The 24,826-nt window shown below is 43.2% G+C and overlaps 1 protein-coding gene across 2 annotated transcripts in view; it reads right to left on the minus strand.

Moving 5' to 3' along the window:
* Positions 1–24,826, minus strand: part of LOC126237464 (dehydrogenase/reductase SDR family member 11-like) — a 135,420-nt gene that overhangs the window by 30,430 nt on the left and 80,164 nt on the right. For both annotated transcript variants that reach the window (XM_049947603.1, XM_049947602.1), the window contains exon 3: positions 12,839–12,968. In XM_049947603.1, coding sequence (XP_049803560.1) covers positions 12,839–12,968 — 130 coding nt within the window. The remainder of the gene's footprint in view (positions 1–12,838; positions 12,969–24,826) is intronic.

The raw sequence follows: 24,826 nt of genomic DNA on the forward strand, positions 1-24,826 counted from the left end.
TGTGTGTGTGTGTGTGTGTGTGTGTGTGTGTGTGTTTGTGTGTGTAGTGAGTGAAATGTTACGTGTGGTGTACGTACTGTAAGACCTTCGGTACACACACCATCAGATTATTTGACTTGTCGCTCTAACGAAGCAGGCGAGTGTCAGCAATATGTCTCATGGTCTTATCGAGGCGTGTTTATCTTCTGCCCTTAGGTCTGACAATAGAAATGCCACTTGCACGCTTAGAGTAGCAGATTGACGGTGACCAACTTTAAAAAGAACTTGATTAATTTTCACACACATTTATTAAAATAATAACAAGCGTAGACATTACGTAACTTGATTCTGGATGCTGTTTACAATTGACAATCTTAAGTTCCTTTGGTCTTGGCACGTTAATCTTATTCTCACATATCTCTGATACTTGACAAAGTGTCTATACATTTATCTTCATGGCTATGTACAGGAATATGGTAATCTTATTAGGCGTAGACTGAAACTGGACTATAGACTGGTACAGAAAAATGCAGACTGGTACAGACCGGTGCAGACTGACTAATCGGAGGTCTGTACACTCGTTTAATACGTCGCGCGTTCAGGTACCACTGCGCGAATGTGATCCGCGAGGAGAAAAGGTTCTACATTAGCAGCAATCTCATTGGCTGCGTTACATATTAATACGCGGATCGGCGGAAGCAGAATTTGGTCCGTCTCTAAGACAGCGCCATCTTCTACGTGCAGAGACGGACGAGCGCTGCGCCTGCGCTGTTGTGCTTAGCGGGGCGCGCTCTAGTGTGAAAGTTGTGTACGTGCTGACTACGCGGAACTATGTACACAATATATATATGTATAGCGTGTGCAGTGACTGACAGTGAGATATGACTGAACAGTGTAGCATCACATTATTTAATAAGTTATTTGTAAAAAAATGTATTGTATACCAGGAGCAAATCTAATGATAGTCTATAACTAGAAGTCTGTAAATGTATGTGTGTACGAATTAGGTTATTTGAAATTGGTCTAAACTTATAAATATTTTGAAATGTTCTATATCCTTGCATAAAGAGATCTACAGATGAATAAAGCTGCTGCTACTACTACTACTACTGCTACTACTACTACTGCACAGTCACAGACAGTTTAGTATGGCACAGAAAAGATACGTACCAGACTCTGCTATGGACGACCATAGGAAGAATGGAAGCAGGAGAGGCGCAAACTGATGTGGACCGATGGCTTAATGTGAATCCTTCTGTTGTTCCTCGGATGTGACGACAGTTTATAGAGACCGAAACTGTATCCCGAAGACCAGTGCAGGGCCGAACACATGTGACACCAGAAAGAGAGGAACATTATTTGGCTGTAAGGGCACAATGGTGCCGTCTTAGTACTGCACTGCAACTGGCATCTGAACCCGCAGCGTCCCCTGGACGTGTTGTGTCGAGGCAAACGGTGTGCAGAAGGCTTCAGCAGAGTGCTGTCTGGTTACCTTCACAGAAGGGCGTCTAGAGTGGAGCCGTCAACATGCCACCTGCATGGTCACAACGGTGGGCCAATATTCTTTTCACAGATGAGTCGCGATTTGGTCTGGAGAAAGATTATCGACGGATTCGCATCTGGAGCGAATGTGGAACTAAAAGTTCGGGACCCAAACACTGTGGAAAAAGACGGAAATCCTTAATGGTGTGGGCTGGGATTATGTTAACCACACGAACACCACGAAACTGTGTGGGTGAATCGGCAAGGCTTAACTGCTGTCAGGTATCGTGACGAGGTCTTGGGACCTCATGTACGGTTGCTGCGAGGTGCTGTTGGCCCAGACTTCATACTGATGGACGATAATACTCGACCTCACGGGTGGTTCAAAAATGGCTCTGAGCACTATGGGACTAAACATCTGAGGTCATCAGTCCCCTAGAACTTAGAACTACTTAAACCTAACTAACATAAGGACATCACACACATCCATGCCGAGGCAGGATTCGAACCTGCGACCGTAGCGGCCGCGCGGTTCCAGACTGAAGCGCCTAGAACCGCTCGGCCACAACGGCCGGCCCTCACGGGTGGTTAATGCTATCTTGGAGACGGAAGATATTGCACCCATGGCGTGGCCTGCTCGCTCTCCAGATTTTAATCCCACAGGGCATGTCTGGGATGCATGGGGATATGGGCAGCATCACGTCGGCCTCCACCAACCACTCTGCAGGACTTGAGAGCATCTCTGCAGGAGGGACAGGCGTTATTGCCTCAACATGAGATTGATGACATCATTCAAAGCCTGCCCCGCCGTTCTCATGAATTTCTTGCTAACAAACTCCATACTGAGCACGTTAACAAGTTGTTAGAACGTGTGTGACAATCCGTTAAGGGGCTCCGGAAAGGCTCAAAATCATGAAAAGTTCAATTTTTACTTTTTTGCGTTTTCTGAATCTGCAGACTATTACCTTTTAATAGATATATAATTTATTCAATTCCGAAGACTACAACTATTTTTAAATTTTTTTTGAAATGTGTTCTACATGGGCGTGACCCACTGTGGCGCTGTGTTATTATTAACGTCCGTGTTCATCAGGTACAAATGGTTCAAATGGCTCTGAGCACTATGGGACTCAACTGCTGTGGTCATAAGTCCCCTAGAACTTAGAACTACTTAAACCTAACTAACCTAAGGACAGCACACAACACCCAGCCATCAAGAGGCAGAGAAAATCCCTGACCCCGCCGGGAATCGAACCCGGGAACCCGGGCGTCATCAGGTACATTTTAGTGATGTGAGATAAAGTATGTGTTGTGGCTAACCTGTGATGGTTCAATATATATCGCTGGTGTGATTGTCGATTGTTTCATGTTTATTTACTCTGTCGTTATCTCGAAAATATTCGTAATTAATTCTGTTTCTTGAGTCTCTGTTTTGTTGAAGTATAATAATGAGTAAAAGTAAAGTTATTAGAAATCCTCTGAAGGCTTTTAAGAAAAGGAGAAATGTTGGAAAGCCAAAGGTATGTGTTATTACTGTAAACAATAAAGACGATGAAAATCCCCAACGTAGCTTGTGTCCCAAAGAAGAAGACAGTTGGTGTAAATATAACAAAGGATTGCTAACTGGTGAAGTCTACACTCATAAGCATAGTCTGCCTCATGCAATAATGGAGGTGATAAAACCTATTTTCAGAGACTTAGCAGCACCTGAACTGTTGAAAAAGTGTATTCACGGAAAAACTCAAAACCCCAATGAAAGTGTAAATAGTGTTATATGGTCGAGAATCCCCAAGACTGTATTTGTTGGAATAGCAACACTTCACTTTGGTGTGTATGATGCTGTTGCGACTTTCAATGATGGCAACATTGTAAGGTGCAAGGTATTTAGAAATATGGGAATGAAGATAGGTTCTAAGATGGTACGAGCGATGCTTGCTTTAGACAAGGAACGCCTTCGGGCTGCAGACAGGGCTGTAAAGAGTCTAGAAATACAAGTAAGAGTAAACAGGAGGAGGAACAAGAGGAAGCTGGAGGAGGAGTTTGCAGAGGATGAAGATAATCCATCATATGGACCTGGAATGCACTAAAAAGTTAATCCAATCTTTGTCGCTCGATTCCCAAAACTTTTATTTTCTCATACTAATTACATGTTTTCTAAGGATCTTCCAAACATATTTGTTTCAAACTTTCAGTAAATGTTACACAGTACCTTCTGCATAATTTAACACAGCCTTTTTCCAAAAAACTGTATATTTTTGAATATATAAATAAAAAATTGCAAAAAAATGTTGTGAATTTTCATTACAATTGAAAAAAAATCATCTTTAATAACTGAACTAAAATTTTGTAAAATCCCTGTGTTAAGTTGTAGCCCATATTCCAATAAATAATCCTACCTCAAATACTTTGTGAGGAAAGATGTAATTTATAAGCGTTATTTTAACATTGCAAGTATAAGGCGTTCCGGAGCCCCTTAAGCTGGAAAAGAGAAGAACATTTTTGTCTACCGTTATGAATGATGCAGCTTTTTACGTTCTGTATTCTTTATATTGTTGCTACTTTACTATGATCTGTTTATACTGTTTTGTGGCAAAATTAAACAACCTTGCAAAATTTCCGTTTGTTGTTTTAATTTTGGACACCAGTGTAGTTCATGTGAATCGGAGTAGATGCTGCTTCGTCTACTGTAACCAGATATAAGACTTCTGGGAGCATCGTAGACAGCCAACGCGCTGTCACAAGAAAAAAAAGGAAGGACACAAATGTGAAGAAGTATGGCGTGTCAAACCCTGTAAGACACTGGCGGGAAAAAAATTAGTACTCTCTTTATTAGGTTTCAAGTTCGTTCAAGTTTTATTGTTGTACCAATGCGTATGGAGTATCTCAGGTGATTACATTCACATATCAGTAGCACAAACAGTTCTGTGGTACCATGTATCGACCCACGCTGAAACACCCATACTGGTACGTGGTGGAGCCCTCACTGGCGGCAATGCTGGCTCTGACTCTGGCATTCAGTCGATCGTACAGACTGCAGACACTGTCCTAGGGATACGTTGTGCTACGTTGTTCTGTAAAATTTGTTGGTTGACGAGTCGCACGAGTCATTTCTCATCACATCGTATCCAACACATGCACTATTGAAGATCGTGCTGCCCAAGACAGTTGCTGGACGTTTTGCAGAGCGTGATGGGTTTCATGGGCAGAGTTTGGGCGAGCATTATCCTTTTGGAACAATAAATCATCTTCCTGTGGCAAAAACGGCGTAAGTGCTGGTGTAACAATGCTATGCACATACCGAGCACTGTTAGCGTCCGCTCCAGAAACACCGAAGAGTTGTAGCTTATCGCACCCTCGACCTGGGGTGGGGCCAGCGTGTCTAAAACGAATGCGCTCCACGTGACAGCGCTCACCACATCTACACAGTAAGCGCAAACGACTATCACTTGTGTCCAGGCGGAATCTGCTTTCATCGCTGAAGACCACGGCGCGCCGTTCCGTCTTCCAAGTGATCCTCCGACGGCAACAGTTTAGATGTGCAGATCGATGCTACGGCGTGAGTAGAAGACAGGCTAGAGGTGTGCCTGCCTCTAGTCCCACAGTTAATAATCGATTCGCAATAGTTTGCGTCGCTCATGTCTGGGCTCACAAACCCTCTTACCTGTGATGTGACTGCACAATTTGCAACTGCTTGTCTCACAATACGACGATCCTGGCCGGCGTATGTGCTGCAAGAACTAAGTCTATGTGTGTGAGAATGTCCACTTGACCACGAATATCAGCATCGTTGCCCAAGTGTCGCAGCACGTCGAAATGGTGAGGTGGTTCTCCGGAAGGACCATTATTTGATCCGTTTCAATCTCGTTCAGTTGCCTGCTTCCTTCAGATGTTTGGAGCACAGTGAGCCCTAAGGCAGTCAGCATTCCCTATTAAATGATAGACACAGATGGCACTCTGGTAGCGATGCCACTAACCCATCTCTTGGCAGACTACTATCAATACATCTACTATCTGCGGTATCGATAGTTCCGATGCCATACTGCAGGTGCGCGCTGGTAGGTTGTCACTGCGAGGGCGGATGAACTACGCCGACCACACCGCCCTCTAGCCGCGCTGTGGAGCTCAATGAGCGCCGCTCTCTTTTCGGCCCAGCTGATCAAGAGCAGACGACCTAGCAACTTAGCTTCTACTTGTAGAGGGCAGGGGGGGATATCCATTATAGACTTTGCCTTTGTAACTTCTAGCAACTGTTAGCCTTGATCCATGAACGGCTTCGCACCTACGTGCTCATCTGTACCAAAAGTTAAGTAATGTGTCTGTTGTGTCTAGACAAGACAGCCTAGACACAATGAGAGGAAGCCGAAAGGCACGCGCTTAAACTCACGCAGGCTGGCGTGAGGTCTGAAACAGTATACGTAATGAATGCTATAAAGAAAAGTACGTAGCTTCTGGAATACTTAACTTTAATCCACATTTGTAGAACATCGCTCTTGATGATAGATTAATAGAATCTCAATATCAATTGAATACGGCGCCTTGCTAGGTCGTAGCAAATGTAGCTGAAGGCTATGCTAACTATCGTCTCGGCAAATGAGAGCGTATTTGTCAGTAAACCATTGCTATGAACGCCGGCTGTACAACTGGGGCGAGTGCCAGGACGTTTCTCTAGACCTGCCGTGTGGTGGCGCTCGGTCTGCAATTACTGACAGTGGCGACACGCGGGTCCGACGTATACTAACGGACCGCGGCCGATTTAAAAGGCTACCACCTAGCAAGTGTGGTGTCTGGCGGTGACACCACAGTGTCTGTATATGTTTATACACCAGTAAAGGTGCTTTACTTGCAGTACCGAAGTGCTTCACCTCTCCTGCTCCTACTCGCTTCCTTCATTCGGCCTAATTTGCAGACCTCAGGAGCAGACCCACGCGCCGCCTTCCAGGCGGGATACAAAACTATACCCCAGGTGGTACACGCCGTCATCGGAACAAAACGTTCCAGGTGTACTATTTTGTTCTTATCTTAATAGAGCAACTCATTTGCAGAAAGAAGGTTTTCAAATGGTTCTGAGCACTATGGGACTTAACTTCTGAGATCATCAGTCCCATAGAACTTAGAACTACTTAAACCTAACTAACCTAAGGACATCACACACATCCATGCCCGAGGCAGGATTCGAACCTGCGACCGTAGCGGTCGCTCGGTTCCAGACTGAAGCGCCTAGAACCTCTCGGGCGGAAAGGACGCATATGGAAGTCATTTTTCCGTGTTTGTACCAATATGCTTAACAGTATCGTATCGTCGTTGCAGAATCTATGCCTAGTGAACGTTTATTTTCCAAAGGAATTACAACTACGACCCAGACTTCAAATAAGTTCTCCCCAAGATAATTGCGTTAATTGCTCCTTTTCGGAAAGGTGACTTTTTGTTTAAGGATTATCATTAATAAAATAAATTATTCAATGTGTTTTATTAGAAAACATATCATATACACAGTGGTCATAAACAGTCTTATAAGGATGTTGCAAGGCAGGTTGCGGCTGAGAAAAAATTGTTAAGAAAAAAGTTGTATACACTGCACTGTTTCCGAATTAATTAGCACTGAAGTTAGCCTGTCAGGAGATTGCGAGCGCAAATACAAGTGGCCCTTGAGAGAGGGCGTAAGCAAAGGTGTTCTTCCATGGGTTTCCTAAAATATGAACAACAGATAGGTACAAAGATATGACATTGAACGTTAGTATGGTTCGAACCCGAGCCAAAGGCTGAATAATTTCTACCTAACCTTCGAGAACAACTGGTCTGTTTGAAAGATTTAACCCCGACTTGACCGTACAACAAATCTTACTCCACATCTATATTGCAGTTTAAGCCATTATAACGTGTTGTACGTATCATCAACAGTTATCACCAAAGCATGTACCTTCGATTCTATAAACCAATATTTGTATAACAGGCTAATTTAGTAGCAATTAGCATGACTTCCTGGCTTGATATGATTGTGGAGTAAAATAGATGACCAAATCACAGGTCTTCAATTCCGCTACACTGTATCTAAGCAGCCACTGACATAAACACATTTTTTGTACTTGTAACATTTGGTAATGGCTTAAGGCTGAAATCTACACTCATGCTCAGGATAACTGCAGACCGTGCCACACACCGTGGCACTACAGAAAAACTGGCGCTAATAGCATAGGCACATAGGGAATACACACGCTGGCCGCTGTGGCCGAGCGGTTCTGGGCACTTTAGTCTGGAACCGCGCTGCTACTACAGTCGCAGGTTCGAATCATGCCTCTGGCGTGGATGTGTGTGATGTCCTTAGGTTAGTTAGGTTTAAGTAGTTCTAAATCTAGGGGACTGATGACCTCAAATGTTAAGTTCCATAGTGCTTAGAGCCATTTGAACCATTTTACAAACACACACGACAGAGATCTGTCAGTCCATGGTATTGGTGATAAGTTGAGAAAGGCTTCGCGAAACACGAGCTACAAAACGCCACTGTTTCCTGCGCATGTACCTTGACACCAATATGGGATATGTTCACCATGCACACGTACATGGGCCGCACAACGGGTTGGCATACCTGGATCGGATGGTCGAGCAGCTGCTGGGGTATAGCCTCCCTCTCTAGCACCAGTGCCTGTCGGAGCTCCTCAAGTGTCCTAGGGGTGTGAAGACGTGCAGCGATACGTCGACCGAGAGCATCCCAGACGTGCTCGATGGGGTTTCGGTCTGGAGACAATCAGGCCGCTCCATTCGCGTGATTTCTTTTGTTTCAAGGCACTCCTCCACGATGGCAGCTCGATGGGACCGTGCGTTATTATCCGTCACGAGGAAGGTGGGACCCACTGCACCCCTGAAAAGATGAACATACTGGTTCAAAATGACGTCCCGATACACGTGACCTGTTACAGTTCCTCTGTCAAAGACATGCAGGAGTGTACGTGCACCAATCATAATCCCACCCCACACCATCAAACCACGACCTCCATACAGGTCCCTTTCAAGGACATTAAGGCGTTGGTATCTGGTTCCTGGTTCACACCAGATGAAAACCCGGCGAGAATCACTCTTCAGACTATACCTGCACTCGTCCGTGAACATAACCTGTGACCACTGTTCCAATGACCATGTTCTGTGTTCTTGACACCAGGCTTTAGGGGCTCTCCTGTGACCAGGGGTCTGTGGATTGCACCTTGCAGGTCTCCGGACGAATAAACCATGTCTGTTCAGTCGTCTGTAGACTGTATGTCTGGAGACAACTGTTCTAGTGGCTGCGGTAAGGTCCCGAGCAAGGCTACCTGCAGTATTCCGTGGCAGTCTGCGGGCACTGATGGTGAGATATCGGTCTTCTTCTGGTGTTGTACCTTGTGGACGTCCCGTATTGTAGCTCCTGGACACGTTTCTTGTCTGCTAGAATCGTTGCCATAATCTTGAGATCACACTTTGTGGCACACGGAGGGCCCTGCTGCGATCTGCTGTGTTTGACCAGCCTGCAGTCGCCCTAGTATTCTACCCCTCATAATGTCATCAATTTGTGTTCTTTGAGCCATTTTCAACACACAGTCATTAGCACGTCTGAAAACGTCTGCACACCTACTCGCTACACCGTACTCTGTCATGCACCTCTGCGTATGTGGACTGCTGCCAGCGCCACCGTGCTACGACCGCAGGTCAAATGCACCGCATGGTCGTACCCCGAGGTGATTTAAACCTACAAACCTCCCACCAGAGCGTTGTTTCACCAAGTGTCAGCATTATCCTTAATTTATGAGCATGACTGTATTTGTTTTAATTTACGCTGTCTAACAAAAGATGAAGCACCCAGAAATGAAGATAGAAAATCGAGTCACATTTACAAATAACTTGGCAGTTTGAGTCCATTTATCAGAATGACATTGTACCCCCTCCTGCCCAGACACATACCCTCATTGGTTTGGGAATGGTGTCATTGTTGTGTGCTACTTTGTAGAAAACAGTAAGGAGAGGTGGCTACGGAGTGGTGCGGTAACTATCATCATAAGAAAGCTGGACCACAACAGAAATGATTAACGAACAAGTTAACACAAAAAAACAGAAGATTTACTTGTGTTTCTCCAAACGTATGAAAACTCATTACAAATAATACAGCAACAAATAAAGTCCAGCTCTCAGTGTCAACAAGGAAGAGGCTCATTGCATTAATCAAGAACTGTAGTGTTGTACCAAAGAGATTCCGAGTGCAAATGTGTTGAGTGGCTGCCACCGGCTGTCCTATATCACGGCAGCAAAGGGCGTTCCGTGTCCAGAGCCATTGCAGGCTTGGCTCAGCGGGTCCACACCACTGTGTTCGACAGATACTGTGCAACCACTGTTGCCATCTAAATGAAACTTGCAATTTTGTTGCCAACTCTGCGACGCCTGTGGGGTGATACTACAGTCATAAATTCGTTATCGTCTCTTGTGGCATGGTAGCCCACAACTCTTGTAACAGGTCCTTGATATCCTGAATACTGGCAATGGGATGGAGTTGGCATGCTAGCTGCTCGCACACATGTTCTGTGGGGGACAGATCAGGGGATCCTGCTGGCCACAGGAGTACCTCAGAATCGTGCAGTTCACAAAGACATATGCCATCTGTAGACAAGCATAGCCCTGTTTTAAAATTGCAGCATGGTACTGGCATTTCAGAGACAAAACATGATGCTGCAGGATCACCGTGCTGAACCATTATGCTGCCAGACTTCCCACAATCACTACCAGCCTTGAGCTGAAGTCGTACCAAGTACACTATGCCGTGAGGAGCTAAGACCGCTGTGCATCTCCAGAACATTTGGAGAATGGGTCCTCTGGCCGGGTCGCCGTCATACTCTCCGACTAAGGTCATCTGTGGTAGTGCAGAACTGCAACTCATCGGTGAACAAAGCGTGATGCCATTCATTAGCAGTTCTTGGTTCCCAGTCATGGCAACTATTTTTTTGTGGTGATAATGCAATAAAGCAATTACCTGGTCCGGCTGCTGCCAGTTACCGACCTATGGTAGGGGATGACACAGAATGTCGCAAGAAGTGCATCACTTGTCCTCAGACGGCCAGTGCAGATATGAAGAGGTTGCAATGTGTTTTGTGTACAGTATGGCGAATGTTGTAATGCTCAGATGTAGTCGACTGGAACCTTGACAACAAGTGTGACAACAAGTCTGTCATCAAGTTCTCATCGAGTTCAACATTGGGCCACTATCTTGCATGAATTCCCCACAAATCTGAATATTATACAATTCGATCAGCCACCGAAATGGTGACATAAGGTGAGGTCCCTTTAATTTCTGTGAGGCGCTAAAAATACTGTTTGACACTGATGTATCTCCGTGTTCTTCAGAGTGATCAGTTAACATCTGACGCTGTACACATCCCTCATAAATACACCCTATAAGTCTCGGTAACGGCACTAAACACGAGCAACACTAAAGCATTCGTGTGGTCGTTCTGTCAGTCACAGAGAATTACAGTTATGATCATATATATACATCCATGCTCATAAATTAAGGTTAATTGCAGAATGTGGTGCCACACAATGTGGTACTACACAAAACTTGCGCTAATAGCATAGGTACATAGAGAACACACAAGACATAGATCTGTAAGTCCACGGTATTGGTGATAAGTTGAGAAAACCGTCCCGAAACACATGTGCTACAAAACGCCACTGTTTCCTGCGCACGTACCCCGATATCAATATGGGATATGATCTCCATTCACACGTACGCAGACCGCACAACGGGTTGGCATACTCTGGATCATGTGGTCGAGCAGCTGCTAGGGTATAGCGTCCCATTCTTGTACCAGTTCCTGTAGGAGCTCCTGAAGTGTCGTAGGGGTTTGAAGATGTGCAGCGATACGTCGACTGAGAGCATCCCAGACGTGCTCGATGAGGTTTCGGTCTGGAGAACAGGCAGGCCACTCCATTCGCCTGATGCCTTCTGTTTCAAGGTACTCCTCCACGATGGCAGTTCGGTGGGGCCGTGCGTTATCATCCATTAGGAGGAAGGTGGGATCCACTGCACCCCTGAAAAGGCAGAGGTACAGGTGCAAACTTACGTCCCGATACACCTGACCTGTTACAGTTCCTCTGTCAAAGACATGCAGGAGTGTACGTGAACCAATCATAATCCCGCCCCACACCATCAAACCATGACTTCCATACAGGTCCCTTTCAAGGACATTAATGGGCTGGTACCTGGTTCCTGGTTGACGCCAGATGAAAACCCGGCGAGAATCACTGTTCAGATTATAACTGGACTCGTCCGTGAACATAATCTGGGACCACTGTTCCAATGACCATGTTCTGTGTTCCTGACACCAGGCTTTAGGGGCTCTCCTGTGACCAGGGGTCTGTGGAATGCACCTTGCAGGTCTCCGGACGAATAAACCATGTCTGTTCAGTCGTCTGTAGACTGTGTGTCTGGAGACAACTGTTCTAGTGGCTGCGGTAAGGTCCCGAGCAAGGCTACCTGCAGTATTCCGTGGCAGTCTGCGGGCACTGATGGTGAGATATCGGTCTTCTTATGGTGTTATACCTTGTGGACGTCCCGTATTGTAGCGCCTGGACACGTTTCCTGTCTGCTGGAATCGTTGCCATAATCCTGAGATCACACTTTGTGGCACACGGAGGGCCCATGCTACAACCTGCTGTGTTTGACCAGCCTCCACTCGCCTTAGTATCCTACCCTTCATAACGTTATCAATATGTGTTCTTCGAGCCATTTTCTACACACAGTCACCATTAGCACGTCTGGAAACGTCTACACACTTACTCGCTGCAACATACTCTGACATGCACCAACACCCCTTTGCGTATGTGGACTGCTGCCAGCGACACCTAGCGACGACCGCAGACCAGATGCACTGCATACCCCGAGGTGATTTAAACCCGCAAACCGACCACCAGAGCGTTGTTTCACCATGTATCAGCATTATTCTTAATTTATGAGCATGAATGTACAAGCCGATGATGTGTACCTGTATGACCATGTCTTCTGAGTGATTCATTCCTTTTGTGGGGCAGTGTATGACACGCTCTTTCTTTGTGTGTGCCCTCACGAAAAAATCTATGATTTACACGGCGACACGAAACCGTGACCGATTTCGATTTGTTAGTAAGTGATTGTCAGATGCATAGAATCCATCAACTGAGTACTGTAAGCGCTGCTCTGTCTGTTCAGTTAAAGAGTTACTAAGCAACGAAGTCAACATTTGTAGTGACAACTTACTGAGATGTAGAAACAAGTTGTGATACTATCTGCGTGACCCAAGGCTGATAGTTACAATAAATGAATGTCGATACTGGTGACAAGTAGAGCTGCTTTCTGGTAATCGCATAAACAACAAGTTTCTCCTACCTGCAGAGGTTCACAATGAAGCCGTCGTCGACGCCCCTGCTCAGCATGTCCTGCACGGCCTCCCTGGTGCAGATGCTCAGACCCAGCACGTTCACGTCCAGCATCAGTTTCCATTCAGACAATGGAGCAGCTGTTGGCAGAGTAATTACTGACATGGAAACTGTCTCAAAATAATCCTGAGAAAAATAATAAGTGTGAACATATTTACAGTTCAGAGTCGCAGAAGCTTTTGCGAAATATGTCAGCACCATAAGGGTTGCGGCGTAATTTTGATTTACGGTTATTTATTTACGCATCATCTTCCGTAGGACCAAATTGAGGAGCAAATCTGCAAGGCCATGGAACGTGTCAGTTTATGAAATAACAACATAAAAGTAATAACAGATAAAAATAAAATATTTATGAACCCAAAAAAAGTGAAACCATAAGTTAAGGTAAACGCAATCAACAATATAACATAATAATCAGCTTAATTCTTCAAGGAACTCCTCAGCAGAATAGAAGGAGTTACCTGTGAGGAAAATCTTCGGTTTCGATTTGAAAGCGCGTGGCTTACTGCTAACATTTTTTAATTCTTGTGGTAGCTTATTGAAAATGGATGCACCAGAATACTGCACACTTCTCCGTACAAGAATTACGAAAGTCCGATCCAAATGCAGGTTGGATTTCTGCCGAGTATTAACTGAGCGAAAGCTGCTTGTTCTTGGGAATAAGCTGATATTGTTAAAGGAAACGACAGAAAAGAATATATATATTGAGAAGCCAATGTCGGAATACCAGACTAGTGAACAGGGGTCGACGAGAGATTAGCAAACTTACAACGCTTATTGCCCGAACCGCCCGTTTCTGAGCCAAAAATATCATATTAGAATGGGAAGAGTTACCCCAAAATATAATACCATACGACATAAGCGAGTGCAAATAAGCAAAGTAGACTAATTTTCGTATCGAACGATCACGTACTTCAGACACCGTTCGAATAGTAAAAATGGCAGCATTAAGTCTTTGAACAAGATCCTGAATGTGGGCTTTCCACGACAGTTTAGTATCAATCTGAACACCTAGAAATTTGAACTGTGCAATTGCACTAATCATATGCCCATTCTGTGAAATTAAAACGTCGAGTTTTGTTGAATTGTGTGTTAGGAACTGTAAAACCTGAGTCTTACTGTCAGTGTTAGTTTATTTTCTACAAGTTGCACTATTTGAAACTGGGTCAATGTTGCACACAACATAACTTTACTACCAAGTTAGTGTCAGCAGGCATATTATTTATATAAATAAGGAGGAGGAACGGACCCAACACTGATCCCTGTGGCACCCCCCATTTGGCTGTACTCCACTCAGACCCCACATCACAGCCATTCTCAGCCTTAGTTAAATCGAAAAATGTGCCTAGCGTTCGAAACCTTTTGTTTAACCCATCTAGTAGCTCACACAGAAAAGAGGATATAGCATTTTCAGTTGTTAAACGACATTTGATAGCATATTATGTCATACAAAATGATCAATTATCCTTACAAACACAGCCTTTTCAATAGCTTTAGCAAACACCGATTGCATAGAAATAGGTCTAAAATTGTCTACATTATCCCTTTCTCCCTTTTTATAAAGCGGCTTTACTACTGAGTACTTCAATCGTTCAGGAAACTGACAGTGGTCATAGGTGACTTCCTGTTTATCGTAACTTGCAAGAGATAATGTATTTTCTTCTTGCTATTCAGCACACGAAAAGATCTTTTATTTGTAAGAGAAAAACAAATAAAAGTAGTTCTTGGTATCTTTAGCAGCGAGAACATGATTGAAATTTGCCTACCAGAATCGAGTTCACTATAATGAAGTTATCACCTATGTTGTTGTTGTTGTTGTGGTCTTCAGTCCTGAGACTGGTTTGATGCAGCTCTCCATGCTACTCTATCCTGTGCAAGCTTCTTCATCTCCCAGTACCTACTGCAACCTACATCCTTCTGAATCTGCTTAGTGTATGCATCTCTTGGTCTCCCCCTACGATTTTTACCCTCCACGCTGCCCTCCAATACTAAATTGGTGATCCCTTGATGCCTCAGAACATGTCCTACCAACCGATCCCTTCTTCTGGTCAAGTTGTGCCACAAACTCCTCTTCTCCCCAATCCTATTCAGTACCTCCTCATTAGTTATGTGATCTACCCATCTAATCTTCAGCATTCTTCTGTAGCACCACATTTCGAAAGCTTCTATTCTCTTCTTGTCCAAACTATTTATCGTCCATGTTTCACTTCCATACATGGCTACACTCCATACAAATACTTTCAGGAAAGACTTCCTGACACTTAAATCTATACTCGATGTTAACAAATTTCTCTTCTTCAGAAACGCTTTCCTTGCCATTGCCAGTCTACATTTTATATCCTCTCTACTTCGACCATCATCAGTTATTTTGCTCCCCAAATAGCAAAACTCCTTTACTACTTTAAGTGTCTCATTTCCTAATCTAATACCCTCATCATCACCCGACTTAATTCGACTACATTCCATTATCCTCGTTTTGCTTTTGTTGATGTTCATCTTATATCCTCCCTTCAAGACACCATCCACTCCGTTCAACTGCTCTTCCAAGTCCTTTGCTGTCTCTGACAGAATTACAATGTCATCGGCGAACCTCAAAGTTTTTATTTCTTCTCCATGGATTTTAATACCTACTCCGAATTTTTCTTTTGTTTCCTTTACTGCTTGCTCAATATACAGATTGAATAACATCGGGGAGAGGCTACAACCCTGTCTTACTCCCTTCCCAACCACTGCTTCCCTTTCATGCCCCTCGACTCTTATAACTGCCATCTGGTTTCTGTACAAATTGTAAATAGCCTTTCGCTCCCTGTATTTTACCCCTGCCACGTTTAGAATTTGAAAGAGAGTATTCCAGTCAACATTGTCAAAAGCTTTCTCTAAGTCTACAATTGCTAGAAACGTAGGTTTGCCTTTCCTTAATCTTTCTTCTAAGATAAGTCGTAAGGTCAGTATTGCCTCACGTGTTCCCGTATTTCTACGGAATCCAAACTGATCTTCCCCGAGGTCGGCTTCTACTAGTTTTTCCATTCGTCTGTAAAGTATTCGTGTTAGTATTTTGCAGCTGTGGCTTATTAAACTGATTGTTCGGTAATTTTCACATCTGTCAACACCTGCTTTCTTTGGGATTGGAATTATTATATTCTTCTTGAAGTCTGAGGGTATTTCGCCAGTTTCATACATCTTGCTCACCAGATGGTAGAGTTTTGTCAGGACTGGCTCTCCCAAGGCCGTCAGTAGTTCCAATGGAATGTTGTCTACTCCGGGGGCCTTGTTTCGACTCAGGTCTTTCAGTGCTCTGTCAAACTCTTCACGCAGTATCGTATCTCCCATTTCATCTTTCATCTTCATCTACATCCTCTTCCATTTCCATAATATTGTCCTCAAGTACATCGCCCTTGTATAGACCCTCTAGATACTCCTTCCACCTTTCTGCTTTCCCTTCTTTGGTTAGAACTGGGTTTCCATCTGAGCTCTTGATGTTCATACAAGTGGTTCTCTTCTCTCCAAAGGTCTCTTTAATTTTCCTGTAGGTAGTATCTATGTTACCCCTAGTGAGACAAGCCTCTACATCCTTACATTTGTCCTCTAGCCATCCCTGCTTAGCCATTTTGCACTTTCTGTCGATCTCATTTTTGAGACGTTTGTATTCCTTTTTGCCTGCTTCATTTACTACATTTTTATATTTTCTCCTTTCATCAATTAAATTCAATATTTCTTCTGTTACCCAAGGATTTCTACTAGCCCTCGTCTTTTTACCTACTTGATCCTCTGCTGCCTTCACTACTTCATTCCTCAAAGCTACCCATTCTTCTTCTACTGTATTTCTTTCCCCCATTCCTGTCAATTGTTCCCTTATGCTCTCCCAGAAACTCTGTACAACGTCTGGTTCTTTCAGTTTATCCAGGTCCCATCTCCTTAAATTCCCACATTTTTGCAGTTTCTTCAGTTTTAATCTACAGGTCATAACCAATAGATTGTGGTCAGAGTCCACATTTGCCCCTGGAAATGTCTTACAATTTAAAACCTGGTTCCTAAATCTCTGTCTTACCATTATATAATCTATCTGATACCTTTTAGTATCTCCAGGGTTCTTCCATGTATACAACCTTCTATTATGATTCTTAAACCAAGTGTTAGCTATGATTAAGTTGTGCTCTGTGCAAAATTCTACCAGGCGGCTTCCTCTTTCATTTCTTAGCCCCAATCCATATTCACCTACTACGTTTCCTTCTCTCCCTTTTCCTACACTCGAATTCCAGTCACCCATGACTATTAAATTTTCGTCTCCCTTCACTATCTGAATTATTTCTTTTATTTCATCATACATTTCTTCAATTTCTTCGTCATCTGCAGAGCTAGTTGGCATATGAACTTGTACTGCTGTAGTAGGTGTGGGCTTCGTACCTATCTTGGCCACAATAATGCGTTCACTATGCTGTTTGTAGTAGCTTACCCGCGTTCCTATTTTCCTATTCAATATTAAACCTACTCCTGCATTACCCCTATTTGACTTTGTGTTTATAACCCTGTAGTCACCTGACCAGAAGTCTTGTTCCTCCTGCCACCGAACTTCACTAATTCCCACTATATCTAACTTTAACCTATCCATTTCCCTTTTTAAATTTTCTAACCTACCTGCCCGATTAAGGGATCTGACATTCCACGCTCCGATCCGTTATCACCTACCTAAGGGTAAAAGGTACCTAGGAATTAAATGGACCAGTACATTAAAGAAAGAGCGCTAATTTTACGGGAAACCTACAAACAACACACTGCTCTTCTACAGGTAGTAGGGAGAACTGAAAGGATGTAATCTGCTATAGCATGTTAGGCAAGCAAAGACGAGACGGGTTCATCGAGAAGGTCTGAGAGCGACCGACTCGCTCATCTGTTAGCAAAGACTTTTGCGGCCTCGTACTAGGCGTGTTCAAGAAGTGAAACAACGCATTTTTTTCTTGAAACCAGGTTGGTTTTAGTCAGGATTCCAGTACACCATATTATTCTCCTCGCCCATTGACTACAACACCTTACTTTTCAACATAATTTCCGTTCATGCGACGGCCTTACGTTACCTTACTGAGATGGCCTGTATACCCACATTGTACCACTCTACTGCCCGATGCCAGACCCAACGTTTTGCTACAGCAATAGCCTTCCCATATTTCACGTACTACTTCCCGCAGAGTGCATCCTTGGTTGGACCAAACACTTGGAAGTCGGAAGATGCGAGATCGGGGCTCTAGGTAGGATGAAGAAGAACTGTCCAATGCTTTTTTTTCAGCTTCTCTCAGGTTCGCAGACTTGTGACATCTTGTGTTGTCATGGAGATTTTTGTGTTGACGAACAAGCTGAAGTCGTTTCTTCAATTTCCTGAGCATAGCACAATACACTTCACAGGTTATAGTTGCACCATGAGGGAGGACACCAAACAGATACAAAAGAGCTCCAGAAGATCGCCGCCTTAACTTTAATGGCTGAGGTTGCGGCTTTGAATTTTCTCTTCGGAGGAGACAAGTGGTGTGGCACCACTCCATGGATTGCCGTTTGTTTCCAGTTCGAAGTGATCAGCCCTTGTTTCACCTCCTGTGAAGATGATCAACAAGAAATTGTCACGATCAGGATCCTTCAGTCCTCTTTATGGACTTCCGCTGGCCGGCAAGAAGCCCAGTTGGCACACACCTTTGAGGAACACAATTGGTGGACGAATGTGTCAGCACTACCAACAGCGAGGTATTTCATTGTGATCCGTCGATCACCTCGAATGAGAGTGTCCGGACGTTGCAACATTGTCGGACTCAAAGCTGTGTGCGACCAGTCAGCGTGCGGGAGATCGGACGGGTTTGCGCGACGAGGTTGTGATGATGACAGACGCCTCGCCCAACGACTCGCCGTGCTTTTTTTCACTGCCTGATCTCTGTAGACAGTTTACAAGCGTCTGCGAATATCTGCGATGGTTTGCTTTTCCGACAATAGAAACTCAGTGACAGCCATCTGCTTCGAACACACCTCCGTTACTGACACTGTTTTGGAGGCTACGTTTAACGCTTCCACCAAAGGCAACTTCATGAAATTGTAGGGGTTGAAGCGGGGATAGTTCACGAAGTCGTACAGCAAATTTCGAGCTATCATATATAGTGGCTACATTACCGCTAAAGTCTTACTGCAACATCGCAGAATGAACATTCACCTTCTCGTGTTACACGATCTTTTCAAACTCGGTGAGCTGTTGATGGTGGCGTCTCGTTGTCTTAGAGGCATTCTTGACTGACATCAACTCATTACGTCCAATCTCGAAGGTAACTAACGCTCAGGACCATTACAGCGCGTTTTCAAAGCAAACCTGATTTGCGTCCTCGTAGTAGTGCTATTGGCACCACCCTTATACATCTGCCTTGAACAATGAACTTTCGTTTGTCTCGCACAGCTCCTCCTTCATGTTCACATTTTTTTCTGTCAGTGCAGTTTAATACTGAGTGGACGTCTTTTCAATTTCATTCAAAGTATTTAATATCGCAGATGTAGTTGAGTTATTGTATAGACATTATTCTAACTAGGGAACCTCCCCATCGCACCCCCCTCAGATTTAGTTATAAGTTGGCACAGTGGATACGCCTTGAAAAACTGAACACAGATAAATCGAGAAAACAGGAAGAAGTTGTGTGGAACTATTAAAAAAATAAGCAAAATATAGAAACAATAGTCCATGCTTAACATAGGCAACAATAAGGAGAGTACTACTTGAGTAGCGCCGTGGTCCTGTGGTTAGCGTGAGCAGCTGTGGAACGAGAAGTCCTTGGTGCAAGTCTTCCCTCGAGTGAAAATTTTAATTTTTTATTTTCAGACAATTGTCAAAGTTCATGCACACACACAGACAATCAACTTCGCTCTCCAAAATTCCTGGACATGTTCAGATTTGCGTGGACATATGCAGGATTTGACGGTCTACTCACGGAAAAATTTGAAAACGTTAAAAACATATGTTTTGACAGAGCACAGGGAAAACTGTGTGACTGTGAAACTGTTGCATTCTTTTGTTGCAGTTTATGTGACGAACTCTTATGTTTTCATCACTTTTATTGGATTGATTATCACATCCACAAGAAAACCTAAATCGGGCAAGGTAGAAGAATCTTTTTACCCATTCGCCAAGTGTACAAGTTAGGTGGGTCGACAACATATTCCTGTCATGTGACGCACATGCCGTCACCAGTGTCGTGTAGAATATATCAGACGTGTTTTCCTGTGGAGGAGTCGGTTGACCTATGACCTAGCGATCAAATGTTTTCGGTTCCCATTGGAGAGGCACGTAGTTTCGTCTACTAATCGCACGGTTTTGCGGTGTGACACTAAACTTATTACAGTGAACAGAGGCGTCAATGAACGAACGGACAGATCATAACTGCGAAAATATAGAAATTAAACTTTTCAATAGAGGGAGGACTTGAACCAAGGACCTTTCATTCTACAGCTGCTCACGCTAACCACGGGACCACGGCGCTCCTGGACTCACAGTCTCCTTGATGTTGCCTATCTTGCACATAGACTACTCAGTTTGTATATTTTGCTTATTTTTTTGATAGTTGCACACAACTTCTTCCTGTTTTCTCGATTGACCTGTGTTCAGTTTTTCAAGGCATATCCACTGTGCCAACTTATAACTGAATCTGAGGGGGGTGCGATGGGGAGGTTCCCTTGTAAGAGGCGTATTACAATATTCGTAACCCAACAGACTATAAACTTTTATCAGCTTAACAATTCAGACTTGTTAGTAAGTTGTAATGAAATATAAGATTTTTAACAAAGTGAAAAATGGCAAACGAATTGGACACGCCTTCCCGCAGCCACGACGATTTGCATCGGTTGCACCTTGCGGGAGGCTGATCACTCCCCGTAGAATCACATATGGTAATCAGAACTGTCGCCCAACAGAATAATGTGATGAAAACATTGGCCTTGAGAAATGAGTTCTGTCTGATGGTTCTCTCAAAAATCATTACTCATCTCGACAAAAAAGGGGTTTCATCTATCTGAAGAAAAAAATGTCGGTCACATTGACCACCACTTATTAGAAAGTATCTGTCTCAAATGCATAACAAGTATTTTCTGAAAAAATTACACTGAGAGAAATAACATTCAACAAGTAAAACAACTGAGCTGTATGGATAATGAGTGATCTAAACTAATGATTCACTGGACAAAGACCATGAGGATTAAGGATAATCGATAGACATTCGACATCAAGCGATAACGTTATTTTTTTTCCCTTAATTCCCTGATGCCTTAACAGATGTCCTATCATCCTGTCCCTTAATCTTGTCAGTGTTTTCCATACATTCCATTCATCGCTGATTCTGCAGAGAACCTCCTCATTCCTTACATTACCAGTTCACCTAATTTTCAAGATTCTTATGTAGTACCACATTTAAAACGATTCCAGTCTCTTTGTTCTGGTTTCCACAATCAGTGTTTCACTAACATACAATTCTGTGCTTCAGAGGTACATTCTCACAAATTTCTTCCTCAAATTAACATCTAAGTTTAATACTATTAGACTTCTCTTGTCCAGGAATGCCGTTTTCGCAGTGATACCCTGTTTCTTATGACCTCCTTGCTCCGTCCGTCATGAGTTTTCTGCTGCTTATGCAGCAGCAGCCCTTGACTTCATCTACTTCGTGATCACCAATTTTGATGTTAAGTTTCTCGCTATTCTCATTTCTGCCACTTCGTATTTCGCCTTTCTTCGATTTACTGTCAGTCCATATTCTATACCCATTAGAGTGTTCATTCCATTCAACAGGTCCTGTAATTCTTTTTCACTTTCACTGAGGATAGCAATCTCTTCAGCGAATCATGCTTATCCTTTCAAACTGAATTTTAATCTTGCACTTGAATCCTAATTTTATTTTTTACTTTATTTTAGTTATTTATTTTTTTCTCTCACTGCTTCTCCTATCCATGGACTGAACAGTAGGAGTGAAAGATTACATCCCTGTCTTTCACCCTTTTTAATCTGACCACTTCGTTCTTGGTCTCCCAGTCTTACTGTTTCCTCTTTGTTGTTGTACATATCATGTATTACCCGTCTTTCCCTATAGCTTACCCTAACTTTTCTCAGAATTTCAATCAGCGCGCATCATTTTACATTGTCACACGATTTGTCCAGGTCGATAAGTCCTTCGAATGCGTCGACTTTTCTTCAATCGTGCCTCCGTTAGCAAGCGCAATGTCAAAACTGCCTCTCTGGTGCCCGTACCTTTCCTAAATCCAAACTGATCGTCATCTAATAGATCCTCAATTTTCTTTTCCAGTCTTCTATATATTATTCTTGTCAGCAGCTTTGATGCAAGAGCTGTTAATCTGACTGTGCAATAATTATCGCTCCTGTCGGGTCCTGCTATCTTCGGAACTGTGTGGATGATGTTTTTCCAGAAGTCTAATGGTATATCTGCAGTCTCATACGTTCTACACATCTACGTGAATAGTCGTTTTGTTGCCATATTCCCCCATTGATTTTAGAAAGAATGAAATGTTATCTGTCCCTTCTACCTTATTTAATCCTAAGTCCTTTAAAGCTCTTTTAAATTCTGACTCTAATAGTGGATCCCCTGTTTCTTCCCTATCAACTCTGTTTCTTCTTCTATCACGTAACCAGACGCCATACCCCTCTACTATTTCCATCTATCCGCTCGCACCTTTGCATTTAATAATGGAATTCCTATTGATCTTTTAATATTACCACCCTGCTTTTAATTTCACTGAAGGTTGTTTTGACTTTCCTTTACACTAACTCAGTTCCTCCGACAATCACTTCATTTTCTATTTCTTCTCATTTTTCATGCAGCCGATTCCCTTAGCTTCCCTGCAATTTCTACTTTTTTCCATTCCTAAGAGACTTGTATTTTTGTATTCCTTAAGTTCCCTGAACGTTTTTGTACTTCCTTCTTTCGTCGATCAGCAGTTATCCTCGCAGTTACCTTATTTCAACCAATATTTTTCCTTCCAGCTTCTGTGATTGCAGTTTTTAGGATTATCCGTACCTCTTCAACTGAGAAGTCTACTGACTTGTTCATTGTCGCAGTATCTATAGCCTGAGAGAACATCAAGCCTGTCTCTTCGTTCCTTAGCATTTGCGTATCCTTCTTCTTTGCAGATTGTTTCTTCCTGGCTCGTCCCTTAAACCTCAGCCTACTCCCCATCATTATTAAACTGTGAGCTGCGCATCTGCTTCTGGGTGTGGGCTACAATCAAATATCTGATTTTGGAATCGCTACTTCACCATTATGTAATCTAACTGAAATTTTCCAGTATCTCCAGACTTTTTGCAAGAATTCCATTTGCTCTTGTGACTCATTCGCTGTTAATAGCTGAAAGTTATTGCACTACACTAGATTCCTGCACTCTCATTCCTAGTGTCAAGTCCATATTCTCCGGTAACCCCTCCTTCCCCTACAACCGCATTCCTATCCCCCATGATTGTTAGGTTTTCATTTTCCATTACGTTCTGAATCACCCGTTCAACATCCTCATATAATTTCTCTATCTCTTCATCTTCTGCTTGCGACGTGGCATGTATACCTGTACTACTGTTGTCTGAACTTCTTATTCCTAGTAAATTCTTCCTGTTATACTATTTTCTGCTGCTGTTGATATTATCCTATACTCATCTGTCCGGAAATTCGTTTTTTCTGTCCATTTAACTTCACTGACCCCCCACTGTATCTATATTGAGCACTTGAATTTCCCTTTTCAGATTTTCTAGCTTCCTTACCACGCCAAACTTCTGAAATTCCACGCTCCAACTCGTAGAACGCTATCTTTTCGTTGGTTATTTGATCTTCTTCTCATGGTCACATACCCTGCACTACATGTTCCGAAACGCCGCGCGTGAAAAGGAAATTCTTCCAAAGTCCATACTTGGGGTTCCAGTGTTAATTGGCAGGCCTTTTGGATAGACCGTGGGTCATGGATCATTTGTATTCCCTACAGAAGGATCGTATTAGGGTCACTATTGTACAGTACAGAATCGAGCTATGAATACTACACATTGCCTCCTGCTTAGGAAAATGGAGCAAACCTGTCGGTTCTTTTTGCATTTTCGTTGTCTATGGTGGGCCTTAAGGGGCTTATGGAGGCACCACCAGTTCATGGACGGTTCCTTACCAAATTTCCAAAAAATGTTTTTCTAACATTTTTCGAAGCGAAACCGAACCGTGGATTCCAAGTTGGTTACGCATAGAAATTTCGCTATGTGCTGAAATTTTTACAATATACTCCTAAGATATCGATCTCTAAGAGCCTTGAAAAGTTTCTTGGTATGCTTAACGGTTTCCGAGATACAGAGATTCGAAATTGTCTTACTTCTACACGTAAAATACGCACATAAACTGCGGTGTGACGCTAAATCGAAATAATAAATAACTGCAGGAACTTGCTCAAGTTTTACCGTTATGTTCTCTTCATCTAGGCATTTATCTAGAAGGGATATCTTCCCATTTTCAAAAATCTTTATCCGTTATCGAGAAACAACCCAAAAACGTAGTTTTTGTGTACTAAAACCGAGCGGCAGATTCCAAGATGGCTATGCACAGTAAATGGGAGTATTTTTACGATATATTCCCAAGATCCCGATATAGAACAACCTAGGAAATTTTCTTGATATCTTTATCCGTTTCCGAGATACAGAAATTCCAAGTTATCCTATTTGTTCACGTAAAGTCCGGAGTGAGGCGAAAACGTAGTTCTTAAGGTGACGTAAAAATATGCCATAAAGTGTCTCCGTTATCATCAGAGGATTCTCGTGCCCCATGTTGTAGTACCGAGGCTCATGAAAAATTTTTATGCATCTAAAATGCGGTCTGAAGTGCAAAATTAGTTTTTCGTTATTTCAATTTCACGTAAGTAAACTATCAAAATTTCACCGACCCATAAAGTTCTTTCC

Source organism: Schistocerca nitens, chromosome 2, assembly GCF_023898315.1.
Source record: "Schistocerca nitens isolate TAMUIC-IGC-003100 chromosome 2, iqSchNite1.1, whole genome shotgun sequence".
Taxonomy (NCBI): domain Eukaryota; kingdom Metazoa; phylum Arthropoda; class Insecta; order Orthoptera; family Acrididae; genus Schistocerca; species Schistocerca nitens.